The sequence below is a fragment of the Balaenoptera acutorostrata genome, chromosome 16, assembly GCF_949987535.1.
Source record: "Balaenoptera acutorostrata chromosome 16, mBalAcu1.1, whole genome shotgun sequence".
NCBI lineage: Eukaryota > Metazoa > Chordata > Mammalia > Artiodactyla > Balaenopteridae > Balaenoptera > Balaenoptera acutorostrata.
Genome location: NC_080079.1, coordinates 9695411 through 9708660, shown reverse-complemented (window position 1 = coordinate 9708660; position 13250 = coordinate 9695411). Strand labels below are relative to the sequence as shown.

The window sequence follows — 13250 nt, the reverse complement described above, 5'->3', positions numbered from 1 at the left end:
GAACTGCTCGTGGCGGGGCGCAGGGGGCATAGTTCATTTTCCACACACCTTCCTTTCCTCAGCACGAGCTGAGGCAATTGCAAGAGAAGATATGGATTCAAGCACAATCATTTTAACAAGACAGAAGGTCTGGCACTGTGCCAAAAATACATAATAGGCTTCATTTTAAAGTCTCAAAGTGTGGGAATAAGAGAATGAATGCATTTTTAAACACTGGTCGAAGAATTTGTACATTTTTAGTACACTTAATTGCAGTAGTAGCTGTTAGCTAATTATCAAAATCATATTCCTGGCTACCGTTTTAAGTAATAAGCAAATGTTTAGGTGATCATATCCCATTTTCTAGGTCAAATAGTATCTTCCTGAAAATTCTTCTGTTAGTTCCATCTTTCTGCTGACAGTTTTTGTGATCACTTCTGGAGCTTAATCTTAGTGCTATTTCACATTTCAAACTGAGGCCCTGTAGTTGCATTATTTTAAAATCTCTTTTATCTTTTTTTTTTTTTTTTTTTGGCTAAGGGGGAGTGGGGGAGGGAACCGGGTGGCTTTGGTTTTTTTGCCTGCACTCAAGGTGAAGGCAGGACATACGGGGAGGCTGGAAGTTCTGTCTCTGATTCCTTTTGCTTTCCTGGGAGAAATTGTACCTCTGGGGGTTCCAGGGAGTCCTGTTTGCTAACTGGTATGGTGGGATTTCAAGTGTCACCAGCTGGCACAGAGGCACTAGTTTTTGGTGCCGTAAACGTCAGCCTCTGGAGCCAGACCAGGTGGAAGTCAGGCTCTGCTTCGTAGCTGCTTCTGTTTCTTTTTCTTTCTTTCTTTCTTTTTTAATTGCGGTACAGTTGTTTTACAATGTGATGTTAGTTTCTACTGTCCAGCGGAGTCAAGTAGAGTTCCCTGTGCTATACAGCAGGTTCTCTGAGCCTGTTTCTTAACTCTGTGTCTAACTTTCCTCATCAGTAAAATGGGGGTAAGTCACAATGCCTGGAGGCAGTGGAGCCGAAGGGTTATAACAAAGACTCCAGAATTGTTACCTGGGTTTGAATCCTAGCTCTACCACTTTGTAGCCCTGGGATCCTGGAAAGGTTCCTGAATGACCCTGTGTAGCAACTCTAGGGAGACCACTTCTTTGGCCCCCGGTCTCTTAGCACTTCTGAAAGGACACATCCCTTACTTGCTGTGGTCCCGCCTCTGCCCTCAGTGGTGGTGGGTTTAGATGGGGCAGCCTCAGAGATCCATCACTGTGTTGTGATTCAGGGGTGCGAGGAGGGGTTGTTTAAGCACAGAAAACATGAAGTGTCTCTGTGTAGGATTCAGAGAGAGAATGCAAGTGGGCTCATGTTGTGGTTGCCTTTCTTGTGATGGGTCTGCCCTTGGGTGAGGCAGTGACCTTGGGGCCAAGGTCAAGAAGCCAGGGACAGACACCCAGCAGCTGCAAGGCCTTTAGCCTTTGCAAGAGTGTGTTCTGCTGTCACTGTCGCTTTTAACTTCATTTAATTCCCACCCCCCAGTCCTGAAAGTCAAGGTCTAAGGTAATCCTCACTGTACCAGGGAGTAAGCTGAACCCTCAGCATCCATTACTGACTTGGCCAAATCACACAGCTCGGAGAGGCAGGGTCAGCTGCAATCAGGTCCTAGATCTGTTGGAGATTAGTAGCTCTTGGTTCTCTTGTGGATTGGATAATGTAGGTGAAACCCTCAAGTCTTTTTTGAGAGTTTCCTTTAATCTTATAAGCAAGGGATCTTAGTGCTTTTGTGCAGCTTCTCTTTATTGCGCCTACCCAAGAAGTGCTATTGTTTCCTCCCCTGCCACTCCCCACTCAACAACACAGGTGACTAAGAAGTGGTCCCTGGGCCTTGAGGAGCTTCCACTCAAGTACTATGATGTATGTTTTGGAAGAAGATTCAGATAAAATGTTATGGGGTTCTAAGGAGAAATCAGGGAAGGCTTCCTGGAGGAGGTAGCATTTGAATTGGACCTTGAGAAACAGACTATGACAGGTGGAAAGAGAGAGGGGAAGTGAACAACATGGGCAAGGCCATAGAGGTGAGAAAGCTCAGAGCAGACAAGAAATCATTTGTTCTCACTGAACCGCTGTGTTCACGAGATGGCGTGGAAGGAGGTAAGATTGATGAGGAAGATAAGGCCCAGGTGACAGAAGGTTTCGACTGTCAGGCTGAAGGTTTGGCCTTATTTTTTTTCTCAGTGGGCAGAGGGGAGACACAGAAGGTTTTGTATAAGGGAGTGATTTGATCAGTCTTGCACTAGGCAAGTGAACCTATTTGGGTGTGCAAGAAGAGGGGCTGAGGTTGGAGGGGTCCCTAGTAGTCTGAGCCACCTGTGACCCATAAGACTTGTCCTCTTAGACAGTGGTCAGGCTGTTGATATCCAGCACATGGGCTCCCGCGTGAAATTAAAAACTATTGTGTGGTCACGGTTCCAACCTATTTTCACTTCTTTTACAGGAAAATAGTGGCTGAGTATGAGAAGACCATCGCCCAGATGATAGGTGGGTGTCCTCACTGGTGGGGGGCTCAGACCTGCCCTGAGATTTCTGAACTTTGGGGAGGGCTTTGAAGGTAGAGACTCAGAGTGTGTTCCTCTCAGGTTCCTCTTAGAGCACGAAGCCCTTTAGGGAGGGACCAGAGCGTCCCAGAACGTGGCTCTGCCCCAGATCAGTGAGTCTGGGGACCTCCTGGAAACACCTGCCAGCATGTGTGTCCCTTAGCATGAATTATTCATGCCTGTGGGAAGCCGTGGCTGTCACTTCAATGGCCACCATTTGATCCAGCCAGGATGGCCCACCTCATGGGGAAAGAGATTTGGGTTGGTTACTAGGATATTTGGGTGATTTTTTTGCTCATGGGAGAGAATCAGATCTCTATAATCAAATCTCTAAACCCTAATTTAGTTTAGACACAAGTGAAAAAATACCCGACTCGGCCTTTACACAGAGGTCTAGAACAAGGACAGTAGAACACGTGGCAGTCCAGCTGCCTGTCCCTATTAACTGGTCACAACACTTTCTCACTGAGGTTGGACACTGCCTCAGAATCCATCTTAACACAGCATCCCTGGCAGCCAGTACTGACAGATTACTTTGGCCTGCAATAAAGGAAGGCCTCATGTTACAAGTTATACACGCCTGGCTCTTTTTTTTTTTTTTTTTAAAGAAAAAGTGAGAAAAGGCCTTGCAGAAGATCCAAGCCCAAGTCTTTTCACTGATGATCATCATTCAAAAATGCTGTTATAACTCTGGGTGCAAGGTGTGGGATTTTTGTTTATTTATTTGCTTAGGTCCATGATAGCAGTTTTTTAAAAAACCTTTTACTCCAAAGGACATAAGCTCACTGCAAACCACAGCTTGATGCTGTTTTAGCAGGTGACCCCTTGTCATCTCAAACGTTTGGATATGTCACACCACATCTCTAGCTTTTGCCCCAAGATAAATATGACCGCAGCCTTGGGAACAGTGAAGAAGCTTCCAACTGAGTGCTTTCCATTCAAAAAAGCTTTAATTTTGGTTTATTATAATAAAGACCATTTCTCCCAGAGCTCAGGGGGAAGCCCATTGGGATCTTTTTAAGGATCAACCTCATGGTGTATGCTTTCTATCAAATGAAACCTCTTTGTTAAATTGGTATAACATATGGATACATATGGATGAGATAAAAAAAAAAAAAAAAAACTCTTGGAACTGAAACTGCTGCTGAAAATGGTCAGAAGGAAGGATTTATATCTTCCAATACACATTGTTTGGCAACCTTTCCGCATCCTGGAGTCTTGGGACGTGAAAACGTCACTCAGACCTACGTGGCTCATCTGGAAACACCCTTCTGCGTCTCAGAGTCATACATTTTTATTTTTTACTTTTGATGATGACGTTTAGGCCAGTGTTGAAGAGGACATGAGCCTTTGTCCTGACAGCAGGCTGCCCAGAGCAACGTGACAGCAGGCTGCCCAGAGCAACCAAATGTCCTTGCTCAGCTGGCAGTTTGATAGAAGCAGACATTCCCTCTTGAAAACTGACAGAGTCAGAGTCTCTAGTTGACACAGTGGCCTGTCCTTGTGGTGACAGAAAGAGTATTGGACTTTGATGCTTTCCACGCTGCAGGTGACAGTAGTTAGAACAGTGTTTTCAATTCAGACACAGTCTGAGGAGCGTGTGGAACCCTGACTCCAGGGATTAAGGCCACACATGCCACCCCCCTATCCCCACCCCCTCCAGGAGACCTGGTGTGTTTGGCCTGAGAGCCCCTCTCTTCAAGAGTTGTGAAACTGCCCCTCTGAGCATTTTCCTGTTTGGGGGTGTTTAAGCACTCTCGGGTGGCTCTGCGAGACCCCCTCCCCAGCGTCCCTGGCTGGAAGCAGTGCTGTCACTTGGGGTGGCGCCTCATGGTGTGTCTGTTCCTCATCGCCCCCTCCCCATCCTCACTTCCTGTCCTGTTCATCACCCACCTTCCCAGAGCTGTTCTCATCCGAGAGGTGGCATGTCTGTGGGTGTCATCCGTCAGTCACTTGCAGGTCGCCCATTAGGGCCACTGTCGATTTCAGGGTCCTCGTGTCCTTGCCGAGGATGGTGTGGGGCTGTGGCATGGCTGGGACTCACTGTAGCTCTGGGCGGGACCTGCCTTCTTCTGAGGCAGGAAACACACCCATGTGTCTCATCTGGATCCTGTATTTTTCGTCTCATTTCTGCTCACCCACCCACCATTCCTCATGGAAAGGGAAACTCAGGCCCAGAGAGCTTGCAGTTCAGGGCCCAGAGTGGATGTAATAGCATTTTGAAGTTAAAACCAGCTTCTACCCAGCTTCCACTAGCCTTGACTCCAGGCTGGCTCCCTGACCTCTGTTTAACCTTCACAAATGCTCCATGTCAATGTGACATCTGTCCTGCCATCACTGTCCATTCTCACCGTATGTTACTGAAGAGAATATGTTTTATTAAGTTCAAATATTGACTACTCAGAATTCAGAACAAAAAGGGATTTCTGTGCTTTCTGCATTCCAGGTTGTTGCGATTGATTTTTTTTTTCCTGCTTTCCTAACAACTGCCCTGATTATCTGTTTTGCTTCCATTTTCCGTTGCTTCTTGCCCTTTGCTTGCAAAACAAACAGGCAAGCCTGGTAAGTAAATGCTTTTTCACCTAATTTGACACCCGCCCATTGCAACCCTTATTTGTTTGTTTGTTTTTCTATTTTTGTTACTTTTGCTTTTGTGTTTTGGCTGCATTCCCCACATGGTTTAATAGTATTTCGCCTGAAAAAGCCAGAAAATCTCCAGGGCCATTGTTTTATTGTTGTGTCTAGAGCATCTTGGGTTTTGAGCTGATTTCCTGCTTTGAAGCACCTAGCAGCATTTTAAGTTACGAAAAAAGATGTGTGAAGCATTCTCTCCTCCTCCGTCTCCCCCGGGAACAGGGAAATTCTGTTTTTACAAGGGTTATGGGGGAGAAAAGGAAGCCTGAGGCGGCCTAATCTCAGATCCAGGAAATCAGATGGACTCCGTTTGATAAATGGCTCCTTTACCAAGCCAAGTAAAATGTATACATGGCCTAAAACCAGCCCAGAATGTGCATTGTACAGCTTGCTGAGAACTAAGGAAGCAGCTAAAATTCAAAGAATAAAAACAAGCATTTGGTTACTGGTGGAACTTTGTAACGCCCTTTCTTTTAGGAGTCTAGATGTAGCAAACAGATTGCTGGCAGTCCTGTTCTTGCTATATGTTAAAAAGCTCAGCCCCCTTTGTGGGTCACTGCGACTTGACATCGTACCAGTTCGGGGGAGGCAATGATACTGCTGATAACGGGTCGCTGATACCGGGTTCTCACTATGTGTCGAGGGCTTTATATTTAATCTTCTCCCAAATGCCATAAGATAAATACTATGATCCCCTGTTTCAGGTGTGGAGGACAGAGCTGAAAAACTCTGCCCAAGGTCACACAGCTGGGAAGTATCAGAGCCAGGTCTGGAATGTGGGCTCTCAGACTCTGGCTCCTGGGTCTTCACCTCTGCCCTGGTAGCGGGATCTCTGAGAGGCAGGGTGGGAGGACCTCAGGCATCTTCCGGGCCCGGGGTTCTCCAAACGTGGTCCCTGGACCAGCTGCCTCAGCATCGCTGGGGACCTTGTCACAGATGCAGGTCCTCGGCCCCACCCCAGACTGACCTAATCAGACCCCGCTGGGTGGGCACAGCCATCTGTGCGTGAACAAGCCCCCCGCTGATCAGGATACACGCTCACGTGTGAGAAGTCCCTCATTTTGGAAATGAGACCCTGGGACCTCAAGGGAGGACTTATGAGCAAGTTTATGGTCAGGGCTGGAGCCGAAACCAGGATGTGGCCCCCTGTTCTGTGCTCTTCCCTCCTCCCCACACCTGAGAACATGCCTGACGTCAAGATACAGAAAAGATGCCCGTCTATCGGGAATCTAAGGGAAAAGAACCCAAAGCAACATCTCCCCGCTTTTAAGGGAGCTACATCCTTCCAGGTCCATTCCTAAGAGGCTCACGTGGAGATGCAGTTATGAGCACAGCCTTGGGTTTGGATCTGGATCTGCTGCATCCTCAGTGAACAAGTGACTCGGCTTCTCCTGTCGGAGGGATAGTAGAAATCTGCCGCAAGGCTGTGCTCATTCATTCGCTGCCCAGCTGCACAGCGTGTATTGAGGTGTCCTGTGAGTCAGGCACTGTCCTAGTTCTGGGACAGAGCAGCGGACAAAACAGACTCAGGACCCTGCTCCCGTGGAGTGTGCCTTCTACACACACACACGTGCACACCCACACGTCTGATTTCACAATACGGAGTGGCCACCGCTGGGCCACTCAGAGGAGGCGTTTCCCGCACGGGCTCAGGGACGGCGCCTCTGAGCGAGGCGGCGAGCTCCGGGCTGGCGTTCCCAGCAGAGGCGCAGCAGTGCTGAGAGCAGAGCGTGTGGGGCAGGGGTTTGGATTTTATTCCAGGGCAGAGGGAAGCCCCTGGAGTGGGGTGACCCGGTTTGGACTTCTGGAAGCTCAGCCTGGCTGCCGGGTGCTGGCTTAGGAGCACTGAATCAAGATAACAGTCGGTCTGGCGCCCGACACGTGCAAGAGCCTGGTACACACTGGCCGCTGCTCTTACCATGGCTGTGTCATCATTTACAGCTGCTGTCCATCCTGCGACCCAGGCAGCCCTCCCGGCTGACCTGGGGCCAAGGAAGGACAGGAGCTTGGAGTGGGGCTTCCCCTTACCCCCGCCACTCTCTGCTGTCAGCAAAGTTCCAGACGGTTCAGAGCAAGTGGTTCCTTGCCCACCCAGATGAATGATGGATTGGCATACAAAGCATAGAGAGCGCTGTGCGGTCCCTCTGTGCGGGAGTTTTCTATAGAGTGGCCAGAGAAAGCCTTTCCCATCAATATGAGGGGTTTTCAAGGGGCTCCAGGCATATTCGCTTGCAGTGGCCCACAAAGCAGTCCCTTTCACCAGGATCAGCCACTCTGAACTGGGCCAGAATTTAATTCTTTTGTGCATAACTGAGAAACTCACTTTGACAGAAATAGCTCCCTTTTCCTGGGAGTTAAGACACTTGCTATATCAAAGGAAATGTCCATTTTTGTGTAGAGCAGAATTTCAGGGCCATGGTTATGTGGGCTTTGGGTTCATGGGATGTTTTAAGGATGAAGAAACCTTTTTTCTTTTCCAATGACCATCTGTTTAGCTTAATAACACTTAAGAAGGGAGATTCCCTCCCTCACAGCTCAATCTACGGCACCTTTTAATCTGGCCCAACACAAAATTCAGTAACGATGTTTTCTTTTTTACCTTATGGATCTGTCTGTGTGCTGTGAACAATCAAATAGAACCACGAGGGTCTCCAAGGTAGATATTTAGGAGGTTGCATTGATCAGGTTAAAGAATGCTGGTTCATTTCCATCCCATCTAATGTTGCCCAGGCCCAGGTCTGGGATGCTGGGGCTGTGGATTTTGTTCCTTTAGAGAGCTGGATGGGCTCGGGGGAGTGGGTCTGTCTCAACCAAAAGCCAAGGTCTGAGATTGCTCGCTAGTCAGGCTGAGTTGCATCTGAGGCCTCCACCAGCCCCTGAGACCAGGTCCGGAGCCCACGGGCCCCATCATTTTGTTCCCGTGTCTCCTGCCAGAGGATGAACAGAGGGAGAAGTCGGTCTCCCACCAGACGGTCCAGCAGCTGGTCCTGGAGAAGGAGCAAGCCCTGGCCGACCTGAACTCGGTGGAGAAATCTCTAGCCGATCTCTTCAGGAGATACGAGAAGATGAAAGAGGTCCTGGAGGGCTTCCGCAAGGTGTGCTGATGTTCGCGGGCAGAGCGGGAGGGACGCGTGTGGTGGAGGAGGTGGAGAAGGCTGGGAGGATTGCGGGGCACTCGGGAAGGCCGTCCCTGCAGGCTGGGGCGCTCGGACCTGGCTGTCCGGGGTTACACCCGCGTCCCAAAGCGCTTGGGGTTCCCAACCCTCCTCGGCATTTCTTCTGTGGGCTCGACCCCTGTCCTCTGTCGAGTCAGAATGAAGAGGTGCTGAAGAAATGCGCGCAGGAGTACCTGTCCCGAGTAAAGAAGGAAGAGCAGAGGTACCAGGCGCTGAAGGTCCACGCGGAGGAGAAGCTGGACAGGTAATGCCCCCACCCCGGGTCTGCTCCCAAGGGCCCCTCAGCAGCCCCGGCCGAGGCAGGCTGGGAGCTCCCGGCACCCCTGCCATTGACTTGGGCAGGCTGGTTAATCCAGCTGTGTTTTTCAATACAGTTCAACATAAGAGCGCACTCTCCATTCGCATCCATTTCTTTTTTTTCATTCGCATCCATTTTGATAAATAAAGGATGCGTGTTGTTAATTTCCAGGGTACCCACTGGAAGCACCTCGGCATCACGGGGACGGGGGTTCTCATGGGCTCCTGTGCTCCAGCCCCCATCAGAAAGAGCTGGAGCCAGGTGGTTGGTTCCCCCTGCCCAGATTTGGGAGGAGGAAAGCGGGAGGCATCTACGAGGAAGGGTGATCATTTCTGATCCCCATCCCCACGCCGTTCCTGCAGGGCCAACGCTGAGATCGCCCAGGTCCGGGGCAAGGCCCAGCAAGAGCAGGCTGCGTACCAGGCAAGCCTGCGGAAGGAGCAGCTTCGAGTGGACGCTCTGGAAAGAACGCTGGAGCAGAAGGTAACAGGCCCAGGCGGGCCGGACTGGCCAGACACTGAGACACACAGAGGCTAGGCTTCCTGCGCCCATGGCAGCTCCGGGACCGCCCGCATGTCAGGCACTCCTGGGACAAGTTCGTGCTTCATGAGCGTGGCCTCATTCTCCCTTTGGAAGATCCAGGTTAACGCAGCCCTGAGGCTGGCCTCTTTTCTGCCTCTCTGGGAATTGCCATTTTTCATTCCTTTTCAGCATTCATTCGTCAGATATTTGCTCAGCACTTGCAGTGTGCCACGCATAGTACTTTAATCCCTGCATCCATCGAGCTTACTAGTAAGTGAATGGTACCCACAGGCAACCCCCTGGGCAGAGACAAGCGGCTGCTGCAGAACATGGGCAGCGTCAGGGTCAGAAGGGCCCCCAGGTGTCCTCTCATTTTCGCGGATGGTGGGATCCTCCTGAGGTCCCTCAGCTTGTCCCCAGATTTCCCGATTTCCAGTCAGGTGCTTGGACCACCTTAAACACCGTCTCCCTGGGTGCCCAGATGAGAAGCCCCTTCCACCCAGGGGTGCCGTGAATCTGATTCTGAGTGAGTGTGCGCCAGGCAGGCTTCCTCCCTGGGTGTGTTTGCAGACATGCACCCCCATTCGGGTTGATTTACTGAGCCTTAGGATTCCCCAGGATGGGGTCATCAGAGGGCCCAGTGGCCGGGGGTAGCAGCACTTCACATGCACTGGGGTCTTGATGGGCATTGGTGAGGATACTTTATAGGCAGGTAGCAGCAGGAGCCCAGGGTGTCTCCCAAATGGTCTCTGCTCCCCTAGAAGCACCCATCCAGGTTCCAGCACGGCTGGCTGGGGTCCCCAGGGGTTCTGGGCCAAGCAGTGCTAACCTCCGCAGTGGGCAGGTACCACCTCTCACGTCACCTGCATGGTGTCAGGGAAAGAGCCCGGGACTCCGGAGATTCAGGTCCCTGCCCCTCCCTGCCATCCATCCTGACCCTCAGCAGGCCTGGCACTTCACCTCGGTTTCTAGGTTTGTAATGTTGGAGGACTAAACCGGTAGATCTTGAAGGTTTGAGATTGTTCCCTCTTGTTTCCATCAGGGTTTGATGGTGTTTAAACTGCATCCTGATGTTAGCTAAATCAATAGAGCTAAAACCAGGGTCAGGAGAGATGCTTTTCAAGGCACCTGGCCTGTTCAGATGGTTACAGTCGCAAAAGTGAAGGTGATTGATGCTAGGTTTTCTGGCAAACTAAAAGACAAAGAAGAAAGCAAGTTGGATTTGCACTGTTTTGGATAACAGAAGAAATACAAATGTATCTGCAGACATAGTTTTGTCTTAAACGAAGACTCAGGAAGAAGGGGTTAACCACATGAGTTCTTTGCTAAATGGCTCTAAGTGACATGGAGGGGGCGGTCTCTATTTTCAAGAGATTCAGAAGCATGATTTCCCCCGAGGGCAGCTCTTAGGTGAAGGCGTTGGGCATTTCGCCCAGTCGGGACTTGATCAAGTGAGCCGGGACTTTTGCCCAGTGAGCTGAGCTCCGTGATGGGGCAGTTTCCTGGGCGGTGGGCTGATGGTGCCAGGATAGAGCTTGGAGAACCTCCAAGAACTGATAGCGAGTGGGTCTGCTAGTGCCTCTCAGCATGCCTAGTACGTAAACCAGCCAAGCTGTATAGCAGCCAGGCCGACCTGACTTTGCATTCCAGGTTTGCTACGTCTGACCAACTGTGTGACCTTACGCACAATGCTTAACCTCTCTGAGCCTCAGTTTCCTCACTGAAAAGTGGGGGGATAATAATGGCTACCTTTAAGGGACCGTGGGGAACACAGAGTGCGACCACAGGGCCTAGGCTGGGTTTGCATGGTGACCGGCACGTGGTAAGCGCTCCAATAAAATGAAGAATCACTCTTAGCAGCCCCAGCAGTGGCAGTAGTGGCGATAATAGTAATTTCAGGATTAGTGGCTGGTCCTGCAGCCCATGCAGAGTCCCATCTTCCAAGAGGCATTTCAGTGCCTCAGGGAGCCGAAAACTCTAGACGGGCCAAGGCCAAGGGGATGTTCCAGGTGGGGCTCTCTCCCGGCGGGGCTGGTGGCAGGGCTGCAGCCAGGACCGAACCTCTCCCCTGCTAAGGAGGGCTGATTCCTCCCAGGCACCGGCTCAGTGATGAGTGGCACCTGGAGCCCAGCCTGGACACAGGGCATGTGGCTCTGGGCTGGAACGTGTCTTAGGCCCCAAGGTTTCCGGGGAAGGGCTTCAGTACAGCCTCAGGGCACAGGCTTGTGATTGACTTGCCTTCCATGGGGACCTCGAGGAAAAGCTGGCTGCACAATGTTCTGGGGATACCGGAAAGATCTCGCCCCCTTGGAGAGGACCCTTCAAGATTGGCTGCTGAGACAAATCAGCATCAGGCTCGACATTTAGTCCATCTGAGAGCAGAGCCACTGCTATCCAGATGGAGGCGTCGCCCCGTTGGATCCCCGTTCCTGGAGAATAGACAGTGTTGTTGGATCACTGGTGCGAGATGAACACGTAGTTGGCTCCTCTTGATGGGGCTTCCGAGGACGGGCAAGGTGTGACTTGAGGAGCCCCTAAGACGTCTTGCATCTGCCCTCACCTCTCTCCTCGGGCCCTGTATCCACAGCACCTCCTCACCTGGCATCCTCTGAATAATGCTAGGGATCCCATCCAGGTAGAATTGCTTATCCCCTCTGGTGGCATTTCTCAAAAACAGCCACCATCCTTCTGTGCCCACATCCGTGGAGGCAAATAAACAGAAGAGAACCAATACTAGTTAAGCCTTTACTGCGTGCTGGTCACCGTGCAGGGAACTTTATATTTCTTACCTCATTCAATTCTGAGAGAGACAGATGTTATTAACCACACATTTGAGATAAGGAAAATCGAGGCTCAGAGAGGTTGTGTAACTTGCCCAAGGTCACACAGCTAGAGCTGGGATGTACAGATTGTTTGGCTCCAGGTCATTTCTTTTGCTGCTTTAGATAAATTCAGGGGGACCAGGTGGCCCGGAGGACTACTTCCCCCTAAAAAGCCCAGTGACCATTCTGATTGACTTGATTTCAAACAACCAGGAGATTTCATCAACCTCTTTTTTTGTCTTCATTTGCAGAATAAAGAGATAGAAGAACTCACCAAGATTTGTGATGAACTGATTGCCAAAATGGGGAAAAGCTAACTTTGAACCAAATGTTTGGACTTTAACCATTGCGTGCAATATGACCGTCGGCACACTGCTGTTCCTCTGGTTATGTGGACAGGTTCTGTTTTCACTTTTTCGTATGCACTACTGTATTTCCTTTCTAAATAAAGTCGATTTGATTATATGCAGTACTAAGGAGACTATCAGAATTTCTTGCTATTGGTTTGCATTTTCCTAGTATAATTCATAGCAAGTTGACCTCAGAGTTCCTGTATCAGGGAGATTGTCTGATTCTCTAATAAAAGACAAATCGCTGACCTTGGCCTTGCCCTTTGTACATGAGTTTCCAGGGTGAGCGGCTTTTGGATTTAATATGATCATGTACAGCTTGCAAAGGGACTCTTGCCTTAAGGAGTGTAAACTTGATCTGCATTTGCTGATTTGTTTTAAAAAAGAAAAAAAAAAAAAGAAAATGCATGTTTCAAATAAAATTCTCTATTGTAAATAAATTTTTTTCTTTGGATCTTGGCAATAAGTGTGGCTGTGATTTATTTTCTGGGAAAGGTTGGGTCTTTTCTCACCTTTGTTAAATCATATCAGATTTGGCCTTTCACTCTTCTCTGTCTGGGTTCATTTTTTTTGTCCACAGATTTAAATAACATTTCCTTTGTTATGGTGGCTGTGTTTGTAAGATGAAGCAATTGAGAAATATTGACTTGCTACTTAAATAATTGAGTGTGTTGAATTAGCTTAGATTTTGTTTTTACAAATTCTCTTGGACTTTAGGGGGGCAAAATCTACTTCCCTTTATTGGCTCAAAGAGGTAGCAGGCTGTCACTCTTCCTGTTCATTCCTTTAGTCTGTGCAGATCAACCCTGAAATGTTGTCCATTCCTCTCCCAAGGAATAGGAAACGGTGGCAATTCACAGTGGATGACAGGTAATTAAGCCACTT

The 13250-nt window shown here is 49.6% G+C and overlaps 1 protein-coding gene across 15 annotated transcripts in view; it reads left to right on the top strand.

Moving 5' to 3' along the window:
• The window catches only part of TACC2 (transforming acidic coiled-coil containing protein 2), a 209174-nt gene extending 196343 nt beyond the window's left edge, over positions 1–12831 (top strand). For all 15 annotated transcript variants that reach the window (XM_057531486.1, XM_057531484.1, XM_057531483.1 and 12 more), the window contains 5 exons: positions 2464–2507; positions 8132–8292; positions 8511–8617; positions 9034–9154; positions 12267–12831. In XM_057531486.1, coding sequence (XP_057387469.1) covers positions 2464–2507; positions 8132–8292; positions 8511–8617; positions 9034–9154; positions 12267–12332 — 499 coding nt within the window. In that variant the 3' untranslated portion in view covers positions 12333–12831. The remainder of the gene's footprint in view (positions 1–2463; positions 2508–8131; positions 8293–8510; positions 8618–9033; positions 9155–12266) is intronic.
• Positions 12832–13250: the final 419 nt, after the last annotated feature.